The sequence below is a fragment of the Phaethon aethereus genome (genome assembly GCF_964289735.1).
Source record: "Phaethon aethereus genome assembly, chromosome: 3".
NCBI lineage: Eukaryota > Metazoa > Chordata > Aves > Phaethontiformes > Phaethontidae > Phaethon > Phaethon aethereus.
The window spans coordinates 130057164-130071660 of record NC_138576.1 but is presented as its reverse complement, the minus strand read 5'-3'; the positions used below and the strand labels follow the sequence as shown (position 1 = coordinate 130071660).

The window sequence follows — 14497 nt, the reverse complement described above, 5'->3', positions numbered from 1 at the left end:
CACGTAGTCACGAATATGAGCAATTTAGCCAGCTGTAATTATATTAGGGCTTCCTGTCACGGCTTGCCTGGAGCCATCTCAAAAGCAAGGCACCACTAGTCAGCTACCGGCACACAACATGAGTCACTGCCTGGAGTCTCATTATAGATGGCAACTGATTCACAATGATCTGCAACTGTATTTGACCGTTTAAACTATGAACCCGTGATGAAAATCACTACCTGAAGCTCAACATATTATTAAGCACTATTCCAGGATTTAATCTGTTAATGAAATAGATCTACTGTAGGCGAGAGCTCTGCCACACGCAATATTGAATAAGGTCAGCAGAGCAGCCTTTTCATTGAATTAACAATGTAAGTCCGCGCCAGCGCTGCACGCACTGGTCACCCCGTCTGATCCCCCACTGCAGGGCCTGACGGGGGGGTCACAAAGGGCCCAGGGGTAGCGTGAAGCCAGAGGAATCGCCCTCAGCTCCATCTATCGCGTAGAGCACGGCAAAACCCAAGGCAAATCACACAAGCATCTTAAAGACAGCTGATCTCGGAATAAGCAAGCCAGAACTGACCATCTATTCGTTTTCACAGGATTATCCTCAAACTGCTGAAAGGGATTATGTCAACCCTGCCGGGCAACAGACTTGTCTCCTTCAACAGTCTTCCCTTCACATGTCAGCTGTTTGCCTAAGATGCAAGCAGAGCAGGAGGCAGACTGTTGATTTCTTCGAAGAAATCAACCATCCATACGGAGAAGCTGATCAGGAATAAGGAGAGTGCGGGTCGGTGCTCCACCCAACTGCCCCCGGCGCTTACTTTCCCCAGACCCGTTGCTCAAGGAGAGGCGGGGAGCCGACATGTCTCAGCGACAGCTGCGTGGGGCAGTCTGCAGGCTGGGCACGGGGCGCTGGCCTGGCGCCGACCGCACGCCCCACCGCAGCGGCTGCGGCTAGTGGATTTGTGCATTGACAACCCATAGAAGAGCGCAGATTGACTAGATCTAAGGAAGAGATTTTTCACATGGAGGGTAGTGCCCAGAAAGGTGGTCGATGCCCCATCCCTGGAAACACCCCAGGTCGGGCTGGACAGGGCTCTGAGCACCCTGATCTAGCTGAAGATGTCCCTGCTCACTGCAGGGGGTTGGACTAGATGGCCCTGATGGAACAGATCTACAGCACAAAGTAATTTAAATACTATATAAGCTTCCTACGCTGCAGTTCCTTGGTTAGTTCTTTTGTTTACTTATACCCAAAGCTATCCATTGCAGCATGTTTTCTGATGCTTTCAATACCCAGTTTATCTTTGGAAGTTATTTGTAGTTATTTTTGTACGGTTGCCACGTTTGGCCTCTTTAACACAACTGCCTTTTACCTCTTTGTCTGGGAGAGGTACTCGCTTATAAGAGATTTAAGTTCTTGAAAACAAATATTTTAAAATGGGTTTGACCTTACAAATGCTTTAAATCAGAAAAGCATAAGGCAAGCACTGCAGAACAGTTTTATACTGAAGACATTGTAATCCTAACACTTTTAATTTGTAGGCCTTCCTTGAAGAGAACTCGTCAGAAACTGTCTTTCCTGAGAGGAACTCTTCCGTGCTTAGCGATCTTAGTTTTTTCTTTTTCTAAAGAGAGCTTGAACAAAATGGCACATTCAAGTAGTGTTACGCTCACATTCTCTTCTACAGGCCATATTTCTTGGGTATGCTACATACCCTACATAACACAAGGCACTCTTTGCTTAGTCTGTGAAAAGCCAGTACATCCTCGACAAGGGAACTTGGTTGAGTGCTGATCATCAAACCTGAACCTGACCGACAGTCTCACAGAACGGGGGACACTCCGCAAGCAAAGTGTGACTCGCCAGCTAGCTACTAGCAGGTACTGCACCTGAACTAAAACATTTATCGTTAGGAATAAAACATCTTTTTTTTAATGAACTGCCAATATTTTCTGCAAATGGCAACTAATTCTCCTTAAATTTTCATGTAAAAAAAAAATTATGGTTCTTCTAATTTAAAAAAAAAAAGAATGAAACTTTTGGAGTTACATCATTTGGGCATTCTTGCAATTAACTGATACATACTGTTACAACAGCACCTGACAAATTATTTTCTATCAAGTAACATACGGTGTACTGACAATTTTACGACACCGTTTCTGAAATACACTGTATAATGACCAGAAGTTTCACTGATCCTACGTATGGGATGCTCGCGTGATTGGCATTATACAAGATGACCTGTTAATAATACGTTTCTACAAAATGCAGGAAGGATCCTGGGTGCATACTATTATTAGATCCAACCCTGAGAAAACCAGCAGAAGGCTCAGAATATTTGAATTCTTTGAACGGATTTCTCTGTTCACAAACAGTGATTCCTATTTTGCTGAAAATAATGGGAAAACTCATCCATTAGGTTTCAACAGACTTGAAATCAAGATTGTAAGAATCAGTTTCCAAAGGGAAACAATTGGAGTGGACGGATATATTTGCCAGAGGCCCCTGTTAGCATAAAACAACACACACGAGCCTCAAGACTTAAAGTAACTGAAGAAATCTGTTGCAGGTTATTTAGGACTATGAAATAGTTATTACCTTGTTATGCTACAGAAAGATGTTTACATGAAATGTATTTGAAAGTATGACATCTTCTCAGGCAAATTATTTAACAGTAAAAAACCCCCACAAAATTAAAAGGAGACCGTGTATAACATGATAAATAGCCATTTTGTCTAATGTTTTTCCTTTGGAGTTTATTTCTGATAAAGCACTGTTCTGCAAGTTCAAAAGAAACTACAATACAACCACTGTAAACCCAAATAATAATTATGACTCAGACAGCATGAATTCACATAGCAGCCCAGTACAGTATTCCCTAACCAAACCTACCCTAAACATTAGATTTCCACAAATACCCATGTACTGTAACTGTTTACATTCCTAAAATCCATGAATATAATAATGAAAACACAAACATTTTAAATCACAATGTTTCCTTTCATAATGTATCAGGCTATGCTTCCTGTCAGCTGATTTTTCATTCAACAAGATTGATCTCGGCTGTTGAAAGCTGGCAGGAGTGGCAACGCGATTCCTACATACAGACCACAAACATAACCCATCACAGCTCCCCAGCGCTCTCACCGAAGCATGTACATTCCATTTTGTTCTACGTCTTTCAGAATGTCATATAAGCAGCAAAAATCAGAGCAAGTGTGTTCACTAGAAGCGACACATTCCTAAGGAGCTACAGTCACCTTTCTGAAGCTGCTTGGTCTACACACACATCACTGCTGTGCATCAGGGAAAGCACATGCCCAGGACCAGATAGACCGGTGCACCTCTCAGAAGCGTGGCATAGAACAGGTCTTCTTACTCATTCAACTCACGAAGAGTTTCCCAGTCCCAAGAAGACAACAGGTAGCTTTGACTTGATGCCTGTTTCAGGACATTTTCAGAAACATCTTTCATGCATGGCAACTGAATTCCTGGTTTTTGTGTTGAAATGTCAATAAGCTTGTACAGAGAATTAACAAAACTGCCGTCTTTCTGAAAGCACATTGAAAGAGTCAGCCAAGGTGACCGCTGCAGGATATTTCCATGCCCTGAGATTTACAGCTGCTAAAGAGGAAAAGGTAAGATCATTGGTTCTAATCTGGCAAGGGAACACAGGCTGAAGGCAGCCAGGATCAGTATCAGACTGGACAAATGAGCCTCAGCACTTACCACCACCCTTCCTGACAGCATTTCATTTTTCATGCTTTCTGAAGACCTGCATCCTCTTTGGCATCACATCTTTTCCTTCCTGTTTTGATAAGCAGAGCATAGCGACCCTCACAAAGCACCCTGTGTGACGAGGTGGCAAAGCACCAGAGACAAGCCAAACTGGGAATGCTATTTCTGGACTTGTCCAAATACAATTAAATATTTTGATATGCAGCTACAATTTCTGGTTATTTTGCATAGTGAGCTATGAATTCCTGAGACCGCTAACATTATTCAGTGTCTTACCAGTAAGCAAAGTTTTACCTGCCATTTGATTTTGGGACAGAAAAGCTTTAGTGGTGTAAAACCTCTGCTGCCAGTTCAATAGAAGTTGGAACGTTTTAATGAGGAGGATGGTTCAGTAAGAAGGAAGTTTGTCAGAGACATATATTCAGTTCCTTGCTCTACCACAGACTCCCTCTGTAACTGCCAGCAGGCCATTCAGTTGCAGAATTATCTAAGCCTAACTCCATCTTTGCTCCACTTTTACTACTTGCTGGCTCTGAACCTTCATCAACTGCAAGGTATAAAGACTCTGGAGAATTTAGCCTATAAAACTACAAGCCTTCGCTCATTGTAAAATGAGGACAATACTGTTTTCCTGGTGTACTAACAGGCAAAAGAATGAACATCAAAAAACCTAAGAGATGGTTAGAAGCTACAGCAATGGGAACTATTTAAGAACCAGAAAGAAAAGTAAATTTGGTATTTCCCACTGCTATTTGTCAAAGAATTTTCTCATAAACATTGCAGAGAACAGCAAGATACTCTTTACGAGGATTTAAGTGCCCTGAAAAACTGCATGCCAGCATGCTAGAAGTTTCTCAGGCAACTGTAAAGTAACAAGCATGACATGACAGCCATGTGCAGAAGTACACAACAGTCTGTGCACCAGACAGCACTCTGAAGTACAGGCTGGCATGAGTAAAAGGCTGTATCTTAATTACTCGGTCTCCTAAACACAGGCAGACAAAGCAAAATTAAATAACGTAAACAAAAAAATCTGACATGCTAACCATTTTCTGTGCTCACCCATCTAGCTGTAGCAAATGTAACTGTTGTCACAATTTTACAGATGTGGGTGAGGGAGAGAAAGAGAAGGCAACTTCACTGTACACACAAGTGTGTGTGCACACAGGCACCGGGTACACCACACATGGGCTGGATATGCTGACTGCCCGCAGTTTCCGATTCGACGCCATAGGTTCAGAACAGTGGTCCGACAGTGCAACTTCCCAGGGATGGTGAGAGGTCTGAAAAGGTAGCTTTGAGGCATGTTTTATTCCCACTGTTCTTCAGGCCATTCCCCCGCCAGGCTGTCCGTAGGAAAAATTAGGACAACCTTAGTTTCTTAATTGACAATGCTTCTTATGGCCTTAAGAGTCCAGCGTCTTGAAATTGCTCATGCGTACCGTACTCCTAATCATTTTTCGGTAACTACAACCACGACATCATGAACAGGAGGCACACAAAATAGCTATTCCAGCATCTAGTTTCCACACAAGAATTACTCAGGGAGATACCAAAGGACTGCATAAAATGACATGTGCACTTGCTTACAGTCCCACTGACAGCATGATTCCTCCAGCATACGCTTAAGTGACAACCTAGAAATATTCCTTGTAAGTGTTTATTGCTACGATCTGAAAATACAACCCTTCTCCCTATGTGGCTGTGGACTGCCATCAGACAAGGTTGACGCTTGTGCTCATGAGATACAAGACATGACAAAAGCGTGTTGCAAACCTGAGAAGCAGTTCCTGTCCCCAGAAGACCCTGTTTATGGCTGACCACATAAAACTTTGGGCAAGCCAAAGAGGAAGACACACTGTCACTGCAGCGCCGATCATTTTTTTCCTAATTATTGGCCTGATAAGATTGCCTTAAGATAAAGAAAACATGCAACACATGAAACACTTCAATGTGTATGTGTGTCACTACAACAGTGCTACCGACAGAAACTGGTCCCGCACACTGCACCGGTGGCCATTACAGAGCTCCGTGTGCCAAAGGCACCAGCCATCACTTGCTGGGTTCTCCTTTGCGTGTAGCCTATCATGAGTGTATTTACCATCTGCTAGAACACCCACTCCCACCTCCTACCCCCCAAGCATTAGGGTCAGATTCAGGAGCAAGAGAACGGCATTTCTGTCCCAGAGGAACATAGGGAATGGCAAGCAACACCCGAGATGCGTGGCACCAGACCCGTAAGGAGAACGCGGTGCGCTAGAAGCGGCGGAGGCGGCAGGAGCTGGGGACAGCCAGTGAAGCGGCAGCTGCTCGGCATTACTTAGGGCTTTGGCTGGTCAGTCACATTTGCTGCAGTACTAGAAAAAGAAAAGCAGTATGCTTTCTCTTAATATAAGCTGAGATGGCAGCAAGTATTAACATCTTTCACTAGAAGAAGCTATAGCAGGTGATGAACATTCTAAGGGAAGAGATCAAGGTAAGTTAACTCAGTGCTCAGAAGCACCTGTAAATTTTAGTTGTTCCTTAGAACAAAGCCTTGCCCAGCAAGACAGCCACTGCGACCCTGGCATCATATAAACAGCAAAATTCCAGTGTTGAACAGGCAAGTTCAACTCTGTTATATTTAACCCTGATGCCAGGCTGGTTTACTCTTTTCCTCACATCAGGAAAATAGATGTATCTTCCTGGGCAGTGGTAAGACGCCACAGTTGGGTAGGTCAGCATACTTTCAATACAGTGTCCGGGCAGTGCCACTATTCTCCCTGTCCTGCTCTCTAGAAGTATACGGTGTTCGCAGATGTACTCACACAGTACACAGGAAGGCTTTGTTAACTACATTTCAGATCAACATTTTCTTCCAGAAAAAAAGGATTAGTTAACTACAGCCTTCTCTACAATTAACTTCAGCACTGCCTCCTCCATTATACATAAATAAAACACAGCTGTCTTTTGAACACCATACTGATAACTCGACTGCATCTCTACCTTGTTGTGATGCCAGCCTGAAAGATGACAGTACTCCAACATCTCTCCATTGCATAAAGTCTCTCTCTGTCATATAAAAAGACCCAAACACGTTCCCACATTTCCCTAGAAAACACAAAGCTCACTGCAGCCTCAAAAGCCCTCTGACTGATCCTGCAAAGCCTTAACAAACCTCACATAGAGGAGGCAGCAGAAGAGAGGACACGGTGACCCATGCTTAATTTTACAGCGTGATTGTTCACGCCTGCAATAAGCTACTACTGCTGAGCAAACCTGGGGCCAACCAGAGTAAGTTGGAAAATTGCTGGGAAAAAGCAAAATTACGTCATCAAGTTTAATCCTTGACAGAAGTGATTTATAACTATGTAGAAGTGAAGAAGATCACAGAAGACACACATAACCTAATGATGGCAGGCAGCCAATCCAAAGTACATCCTTTCTCATTCAGTTCTCAAGGTTCCCTCTTCCAGCTGTAATGAGGGCAGCAGGACAAAAATCAGATATTCACACCCAGAGCAAAATACATTTCTTGAGAGTTCCAGGGAGTATCTGAAGGTGCTTCAGCGAAGGGCTCTACCTCCCTGCAGCTCTGAGCACCACCTCAACTCCAGCAAGGCATCCACCCATGCCTGGACTCCCAGGGGCATTAGGAGAGCATACGTTGCATGCTGCCTTCCTGGCCCCTTTTTCACACATCGCCATGCATGAGCCCTATTCCTTGCTGGAATGGAACGGGGGGCAGACAGGATGGCTCTCGCCCAGAACATGTTTCTCACTGGCGTATGCTGTATTAGGTGTGCTGTAAGCCATATGACATCTTAAAACAGCCCCCAGAACACAAAACACTGAATGGAATTGTTTCTGTTTTCTCTCTTTAAGCATGCCCATGCCAGAGCAGAACTACTACCTCTCGGTGCCTGTATTGTCACGGAGCTGGGCATCTCAAGGGAGGAAGCATCAGGCTCCTCTGAAGTATGCAGGCACCTGAAGACACAGACATCTGCCTTGCTGGATTTTTGAGAGCATGGCAGTGAGCCGAGCACCAGCTTCTTGTTCACTTCAAACAAGAGGCACTGGTGGAGTTGGCAGTCCTGCGGGATAAGGGGCAAGCAAAGAGTCAAGTCAGGACGCTGAATTTTAGGAAGGCAAACTTCCAGCTCTTCAGGGAGTTGGTCAATAGGACCCCCTGGGAAACTGCCCTCAGGCACAAGGGAGCAGGACAGAGCTTGCGGATCTTTAGGGACGCTTTCTGCAGAGCACAAGAGCTCTCAATCTCCAGGTGTAAGAAATCAGGCAAGGAAGGCAAGAGACCAGCATGGCTGAGTAGAGACCTGTTGGGCAAACTAAAGGGCAGGAAGGAAATGCACAAGCAATGGAAGCAGAGACAGGGATCCTGGGATGGGTACAGCAATGCTGCCCGGTTGTGTAGGGATGAGGTCAGGAGGGCCAAGGCACAGCTGGAGCTGAACTTAGCGAGGGAGGCAAAGAATAATAAGAGCAGCTTCTATAGGTATGTTAGCCACAAAAGGAGGGCGAAAGAGAGCACACTTTGATGAGCAAGACTGACAAACTGGCAACAACGGATGAGGAGAAGACTGAGGTACTGAACGACGACTTTGCCTCAGTCTTCACTGGCAGTATCTCTTCCCGCACCTCTTGAGGGGATGGCCTGCAAGACAAGGACTGGAGGAGCAAAGTCCCTCCCACCGTAAGAGAAGATCAGGTTTGAGTCCACCTGAGGAACCTGAACGTGCACAAGTCCATGGGACCTGACGAGATGCATCCCAGAGTCCTGAGGCTGATGTAGTTGCCAAGCCACTCTCCACAATATCTGAAAAGTCACAGCAGTCAGGTGAAGTCACTGGAGACTGGAAAAAGCAAAACATCGCACCCATTTTTTAAAAAGGTAGCAAGGAGGACCCTGGGAACTAGCGATGCATCAGCCTCACCTCTGTGCCTGGGAAGATCATGGAACAGATCCTCCTAGAAGCTATGCTAAGGCACATGGAGGACAGGGAAGTGATTCGAGACAGCCAGCATGGCTTCACCAAGGGCAAGTCCTGCCTCACCAACCTAGTGGCTTTCTATGATGGAGTGACCACATCACTGGACAAGGGAAGAGCTACCAGTGTCGTCTATCTGGACTTCCATAAGGCCTTTGACACAGTCCCCCACAACATCCTTCTCTCCAAATTGCAGAGAGATGGATCTGATGGGTGGACTGTTCAGTGGATGCGGAATTGGTTGGATGGTTGCATGCAGAGGGTAGTGGCCAATGGCTCAATGTCCAGATGGAGATCAGTGATGAACAGTGTCCCTCAAAGGTCTGTACTGGGACCAGTACTCCTTAATATCTTCATCAATGCCATAGACAGTGGGATCGAGGGCACCCTCAGCAAGTCTGGAGATGATACCAAGCTGAGTGGTGCGGTTGACATGCTTGAGGGACGGGATGCCATCCAGAGGGACCTGGACAAGCTTGAGGAATGGGCCCGTGTGAACCCCATGAGGTTCAACACAGCCAAGTGCAGGGTCCTGCACATGGGTCGGGGCAACCCCCAGAATCAGCACAGGCTGGGGGATGAAGGGATGGAGAGCAGCCCCACGGAGAAGGACTTGGGGGACCTGGTGGGTGAAAAGCTGGGCATGAGCTGGCAACGTGCGCTTGTAGCCCAGAAGGGCAACCGTGTCCTGAGCTGCCCCCAAAGCTGTGTGGCCAGCAGGGCGAGGGAGGGGATTCTGCCCCTCTGCCCCTCTCTGGGGAGACCCCCCTGCAGTGCTGCGTCCAGCTCTGGAGCCCTCGGCACATGAGGGACACGGACCTGTTGGAGCGGGGCCAGAGGAGGCCCCAGCAATGCTCCAAGGGCTGGAACAGCTCTGCTGGGAGGACAGGCTGGGAGAGCTCAGCCTGGAGCAGAGAAGGCTCCGGGGAGACCTGTGGAGTAATCGCTGAGGGGTACTTTGGAAATTTACCCTCTAAGAACAGCCTTGAAACCAGGTGGAACGTAGCACTCATGTACAACAGGTCTGTGCCATGGAGACTCCCTAGACGGCCTTGGATGTTGGCAACATCAGGGGCACCTGGTGTGCTGACTCTGGGAGAGATTACATGGAGGGTGGAGCGGAGTGGAGACCTCGCGGCCACGCTCTGTGAACAGGGGAGTTTAGGGATGCACAGTATGTACATTGATAAGCTGCGTTTGCAATGTCCTGGGCCAAGGACCTGTCAACTTTGATGAAGTGCTGTACTTGGAGTGAACTTTGCTAATTATAATATCATTATAATACTAAAACACACACCCCTCTCAAAAGTTACCACCCTCCCAAGGTGTGACCCCTCCTCAATGAGCATGCGCACTGAATTTTTCCTAGCCTGTACCTTTAAACGCGAAGCAAGAGAATTCTGCACCACTCCTGATAAAGGTATGCATGATTAGAGTCACTCAAAGTAAAACACTATAAAATAATGTTTTAAGAGCTGGATGTTAGGGAAGATATCATCATCGTGTACTATTCTAACTTCTGGGATCAGTCGGTGGGCTGAGCCTCTCTTCCCCCGCATCGGGACGCTGTTGGGTAAGATTCGAACACTTGGTCATACCAAGTGCCTCCCCGGGAAACTTAGAAATCTCTATATAGAGTCATTTTACATCTTTTAATGCGTTTATAGCCAAGTAGTGTCACTCATATTTTTAGCACTTGCACGTGCTTTGTAGGCAGTAAATTTATCACCGGCAATCCAAAGAACCTGTGTATCTGTTGCTTCAATAAATCGCACTATTGATTGACTCAGCCGTGTGTGTGTTGTCCCTGAATGCGACCGTACCTCTGAGCGCGGCCGTGTTAGTTCAGGAGGTATCCGGCTGAGCAGGTCATGCGATGTTAGTAGTGCATCCGGACCCGTGATAGTCCAACGAAGGTGTTGGGCGCGACCAGACTACTAACACTAACTTTGGGCATCATTCAGAACCTAAGCTCAGCCGCCCCCAGTCCCTCTGATATCTGAGGATCGACTGGAAAGCAAGGGGGTTTAGTTTCTGCCAAATTGCTCTGCCTCTTAACGCAACAAGACCTTAGTGCAGCTGCCAGGGCCGAGAGGGGGCTGGTAAGAAAGATGGGGGACAGACTGTTTAGCAGGGCCTGTAGGGATAGGACAAGGGGTTAACAGTTTTAAACTACAAGAGGGCAGACTCAGACTAGATCCAAGGGAGACGTTTTTCCCAATGCAGGTGGTGAAACCCTGTCCCAGGTTGCCCAGAGAGGTGGTAGATGCCCCATCCCTGGAAACACCCCAGGTCAGGCTGGACGGGGCTCTGAGCACCCTGCTCTGGTTGCAGATGTCCCTGCTCACTGCAGGGGGGTTGGACTAGATGGCCTTGAAAGGTCCCTTCCAACCCAAAGATTCTATGATTGTATGATAAGATGGCACCTAGATTTTAAAAAAGAAACAATCCAAAAAACCCCACAAGCAAAGCAAAAACACCCAAACAAAAAAAAGGACTGAAATATACATTGAGAACACCAATATAGTATCTTTGTGATTCAGATTACACACAAAGAAGGAGCACCTGTTGATTTTTCTTACAATAGGCAGGGAAATGAAACAGATTTTAAATCTAATAATGGAAATCAAACTTGTACCACAACTTTAAGCTATACAAGTTCAGTTTATGAAAAACCTAATAATTTTATGTCTATGCATAATAAAGCTTATGTTCTCAGCATTAGCAGCAAAGAAAGCCACAAGCTGCTTGACACCAAATATTCTATTCAGTGTACATGAAAAATGTAAACAATATGTACATGAAATAACTGGATGGTAATCTAACCACAAATACTACCTGTAAAAAGAGATGTTAAATGAAGTGCTTCCTATTTTACAGGAAAGTCTTGCTACGTATCACAGACCACACTGCACATTCTGCAGCACATATTTCACATAAAACCATGCTCTCCATGTTCTGCATAAATCCCTATTTACCTTAAAGAAACTTCCTCTTTTGTCCAAACAACGGGTCTTCATTGTCAAAGACGACATCTTCCCTGGGAAGACTCCACTGTATGCCTTGAACTCCTAAAAGTAGAAACATTTTTAAATGGTTAGTCCAGTCTGTCGGAAATTCCTTTCTAAGCCACAGAAACAGTCATGACAAGCCTCCTGCCAAAACCCTTTCTGTCAACAACACAGTGCCATTTATTTCCTACCAGAGTCCTTACATATTCCTTTAGTTTATTATTTTTCCGTAAATCACTTCAAAAAGACAAGGCTACTCAGAGTTCCATGTTTCTCCCTTCTCTTCGCAGCTGATCTGAGTAGATTTTGATGTGCTCATTAAAAAAGAACACTAACACATAATGATTGCTTTGTTTGTTTGACCTCAGAGTGAAGTGCAAATAGAACAAAATGTTAGATGTCTCTACAATCCACTCTCACATATTACAGTGTTAACGGGGCTGACCGAGAAGGGGGGGAAAAAAAAAAATCAAGTCACCTACAAGGGAGAAAACACTTTATTATGAATTTAAAAAAAAAAGCAAACACCACCCCCCCATCACAAAAAGTCCTGCTTGAATTTCCTAAAATGCAATTAAGTCTTCTGAGAGCCATGTCCAAGTGAGAAACCAAAGATGCACTTGGTAAGAAGCTGCATTTTCCACTATCAGGTACATGATGAGAAATATCATGGGGGTGATCTCCAGCTGATCAGTACAGGTCCTCTAAAGTCACAAACAGTTTACACCAGTCATTTTGAAACAAACTTCTGAACTAAACCGGAGCCAAGTTCCACGGCTAAATAGTCCTTCTAGGATTTTTAACACCGAGCTTAAAATTGCACTTAAATAGCCTAAGTCTTCTCCTCACTCACACATTTACTGACCACATAGTAGGTAGTTGTGCTGGCAGTGTCAGTCGCCTGAATGGCAAATATTGCGGATGCAAAGCATTACAGACAAAGATACAGGCAGAAAGTAGAATATAAATGGCTGGGAGCAGCAGTGAAAAACAAGTTTAGTGGCCTGGCTGCAGATGGGAGCTTGAGCAAAACAACACAGCTGGGACAGCGAATGGCGAGAGTTAAAAAAACCCAAATTTGACACATAATCCCCGCCCCGCGTGCGCGCACACGCACTTCTGCTTCTCTCCAATGCCTTATGAGAGGGCCTTGACAAGGGTAAACGGGACCAAGGAGGTGCTCGGAAGAGAAAAGGGTTAAATGAAAAGCCCTGGCAAGCAGAAGTACTGGAAAAGGGCGAGAGGTAGAAGCCAGAGAAAGGAAGCATTTTCGCTTGGTTTTAACCTTGGTTCCAGAGGTCATACGACAAGAGCAGTAGAAAAGGTTACATTTTTCCATTGAGATTCTGGTTAAAAAGCAGCCAGGCCGGGCGCCTCAGGAGCCAGCCTGTTTTCCAGGCAGAGTCTGCAGACTTTAAAGGTTGAGAGAAAAACCCGGAATTATGCATTCTTATGAAAGCCAAACAGTAGAGGATGACCAAGAGAAGACAAGAAACAGTGCTGGAAAAAAAGCATAATTAAAAAATAATGAAAAAAAAAAAAATTTCCAAGTTTTTTGTAAATCAGCATATTTAAAGGAATACATTCCTGATGAGGCTCTAAAGCATTGTGATCCGTGTTGCTTTACTTAAAGTCTGTCTAAACAACTTGATTGCACCAATCTTGTAAGAGACTGAAGTCCAGTGAAGTGGGTGGGTTTGCAGGCGCCATGAAATCAGTTCAGCTCTGTGTCCTCGTTTGCCACATGCACAAGGTCACAGAACAGTTGTCCCACTCTGGGCAGCATCAGACATTTCAAAGACTTTTGGTATTAGATATTGGCTATTATAAACAATCTAAAGGTTGCCATATAACAAATTTTTATAATTATAAACCAGAAACTTTTTCTTTCAATGAATTATGAAAAAGGAATTTCCACCTGAAAGACAAGGTAGAGGGAGACCCAAGAAACCCAAAACGGAATTCAAATAAAAATTCAATTTTCTGAGTTGATGCTATCTTCTGAATGACAACTTCATTGACAAATTCAATTCCACAGGAAAAAAGAGATTTTTAAGTAAGTTGCATTAGGGGTTCATGAGCAAGACCATGCAGTTGTATTTGCATCTCTAGTCTCAGTCATTAACCCTTCTGCTTGCGAACAATAATCCCTTCGCAGGAAATGTTTGGGGTTTTGTTTTTTTTTTTATTTAATTTAACCACAAAGATGTCTGCATGCAATCCCATTACCACAATAAGACCATGCCAAGATTTTTACATTCATCTTGTTTCAAAACAGAAGTTTATAAGCTTCCACAGTTAAACATAAAGAATGCAAACACACAAGTACGCAGTCTGCCCTCCGAAGAGCAGTACGACTCAAAGTCAGAAGAAAGCCTCAGACAAGACCCCTACAGACTCATATAAGCAAAGTAAGAAGCTCTAAATTTTTCCATAGCTGCTATTATTGTTACTATTTATGTAATATTATTATTATCTGTATGACCATAACTCTTGAGCCTCAGCTGAGCTCAAGTCCTTGCTCTTCTCAGCTCTCTACATAGCCAGTGAATCAATCCACGCTACCCTTTGTGCTTACGGTGTAGTTTCAAATTGACTTTGGGTAACCTAAGTACTGTTCCATGTTTGAGTGGTTTGCAGTATTTCTGATTAAAGTCAGCACAACGGGAAACACTGTCGGGTTTTTTTGCATCGGTTTGTTGTTTGGTTTGGGTTTTTTTCATTTGGCTTTTTTTTTTTTTTGCATGTGTATGCTTTTTTTAGGC

At 44.7% G+C, this 14497-nt stretch overlaps 1 protein-coding gene across 1 annotated transcript in view; it reads right to left on the bottom strand.

Moving 5' to 3' along the window:
• Positions 1-11756, bottom strand: part of RIN2 (Ras and Rab interactor 2) — a gene marked incomplete at both ends in the record, with an annotated part of 50999 nt that extends 39243 nt beyond the window's left edge. Inside the window, one exon of the mRNA XM_081997958.1 lies at positions 11700-11756. Coding sequence (XP_081854084.1) covers positions 11700-11756 — 57 coding nt within the window. The remainder of the gene's footprint in view (positions 1-11699) is intronic.
• Between the last annotated feature and the right edge of the window lie 2741 nt (positions 11757-14497).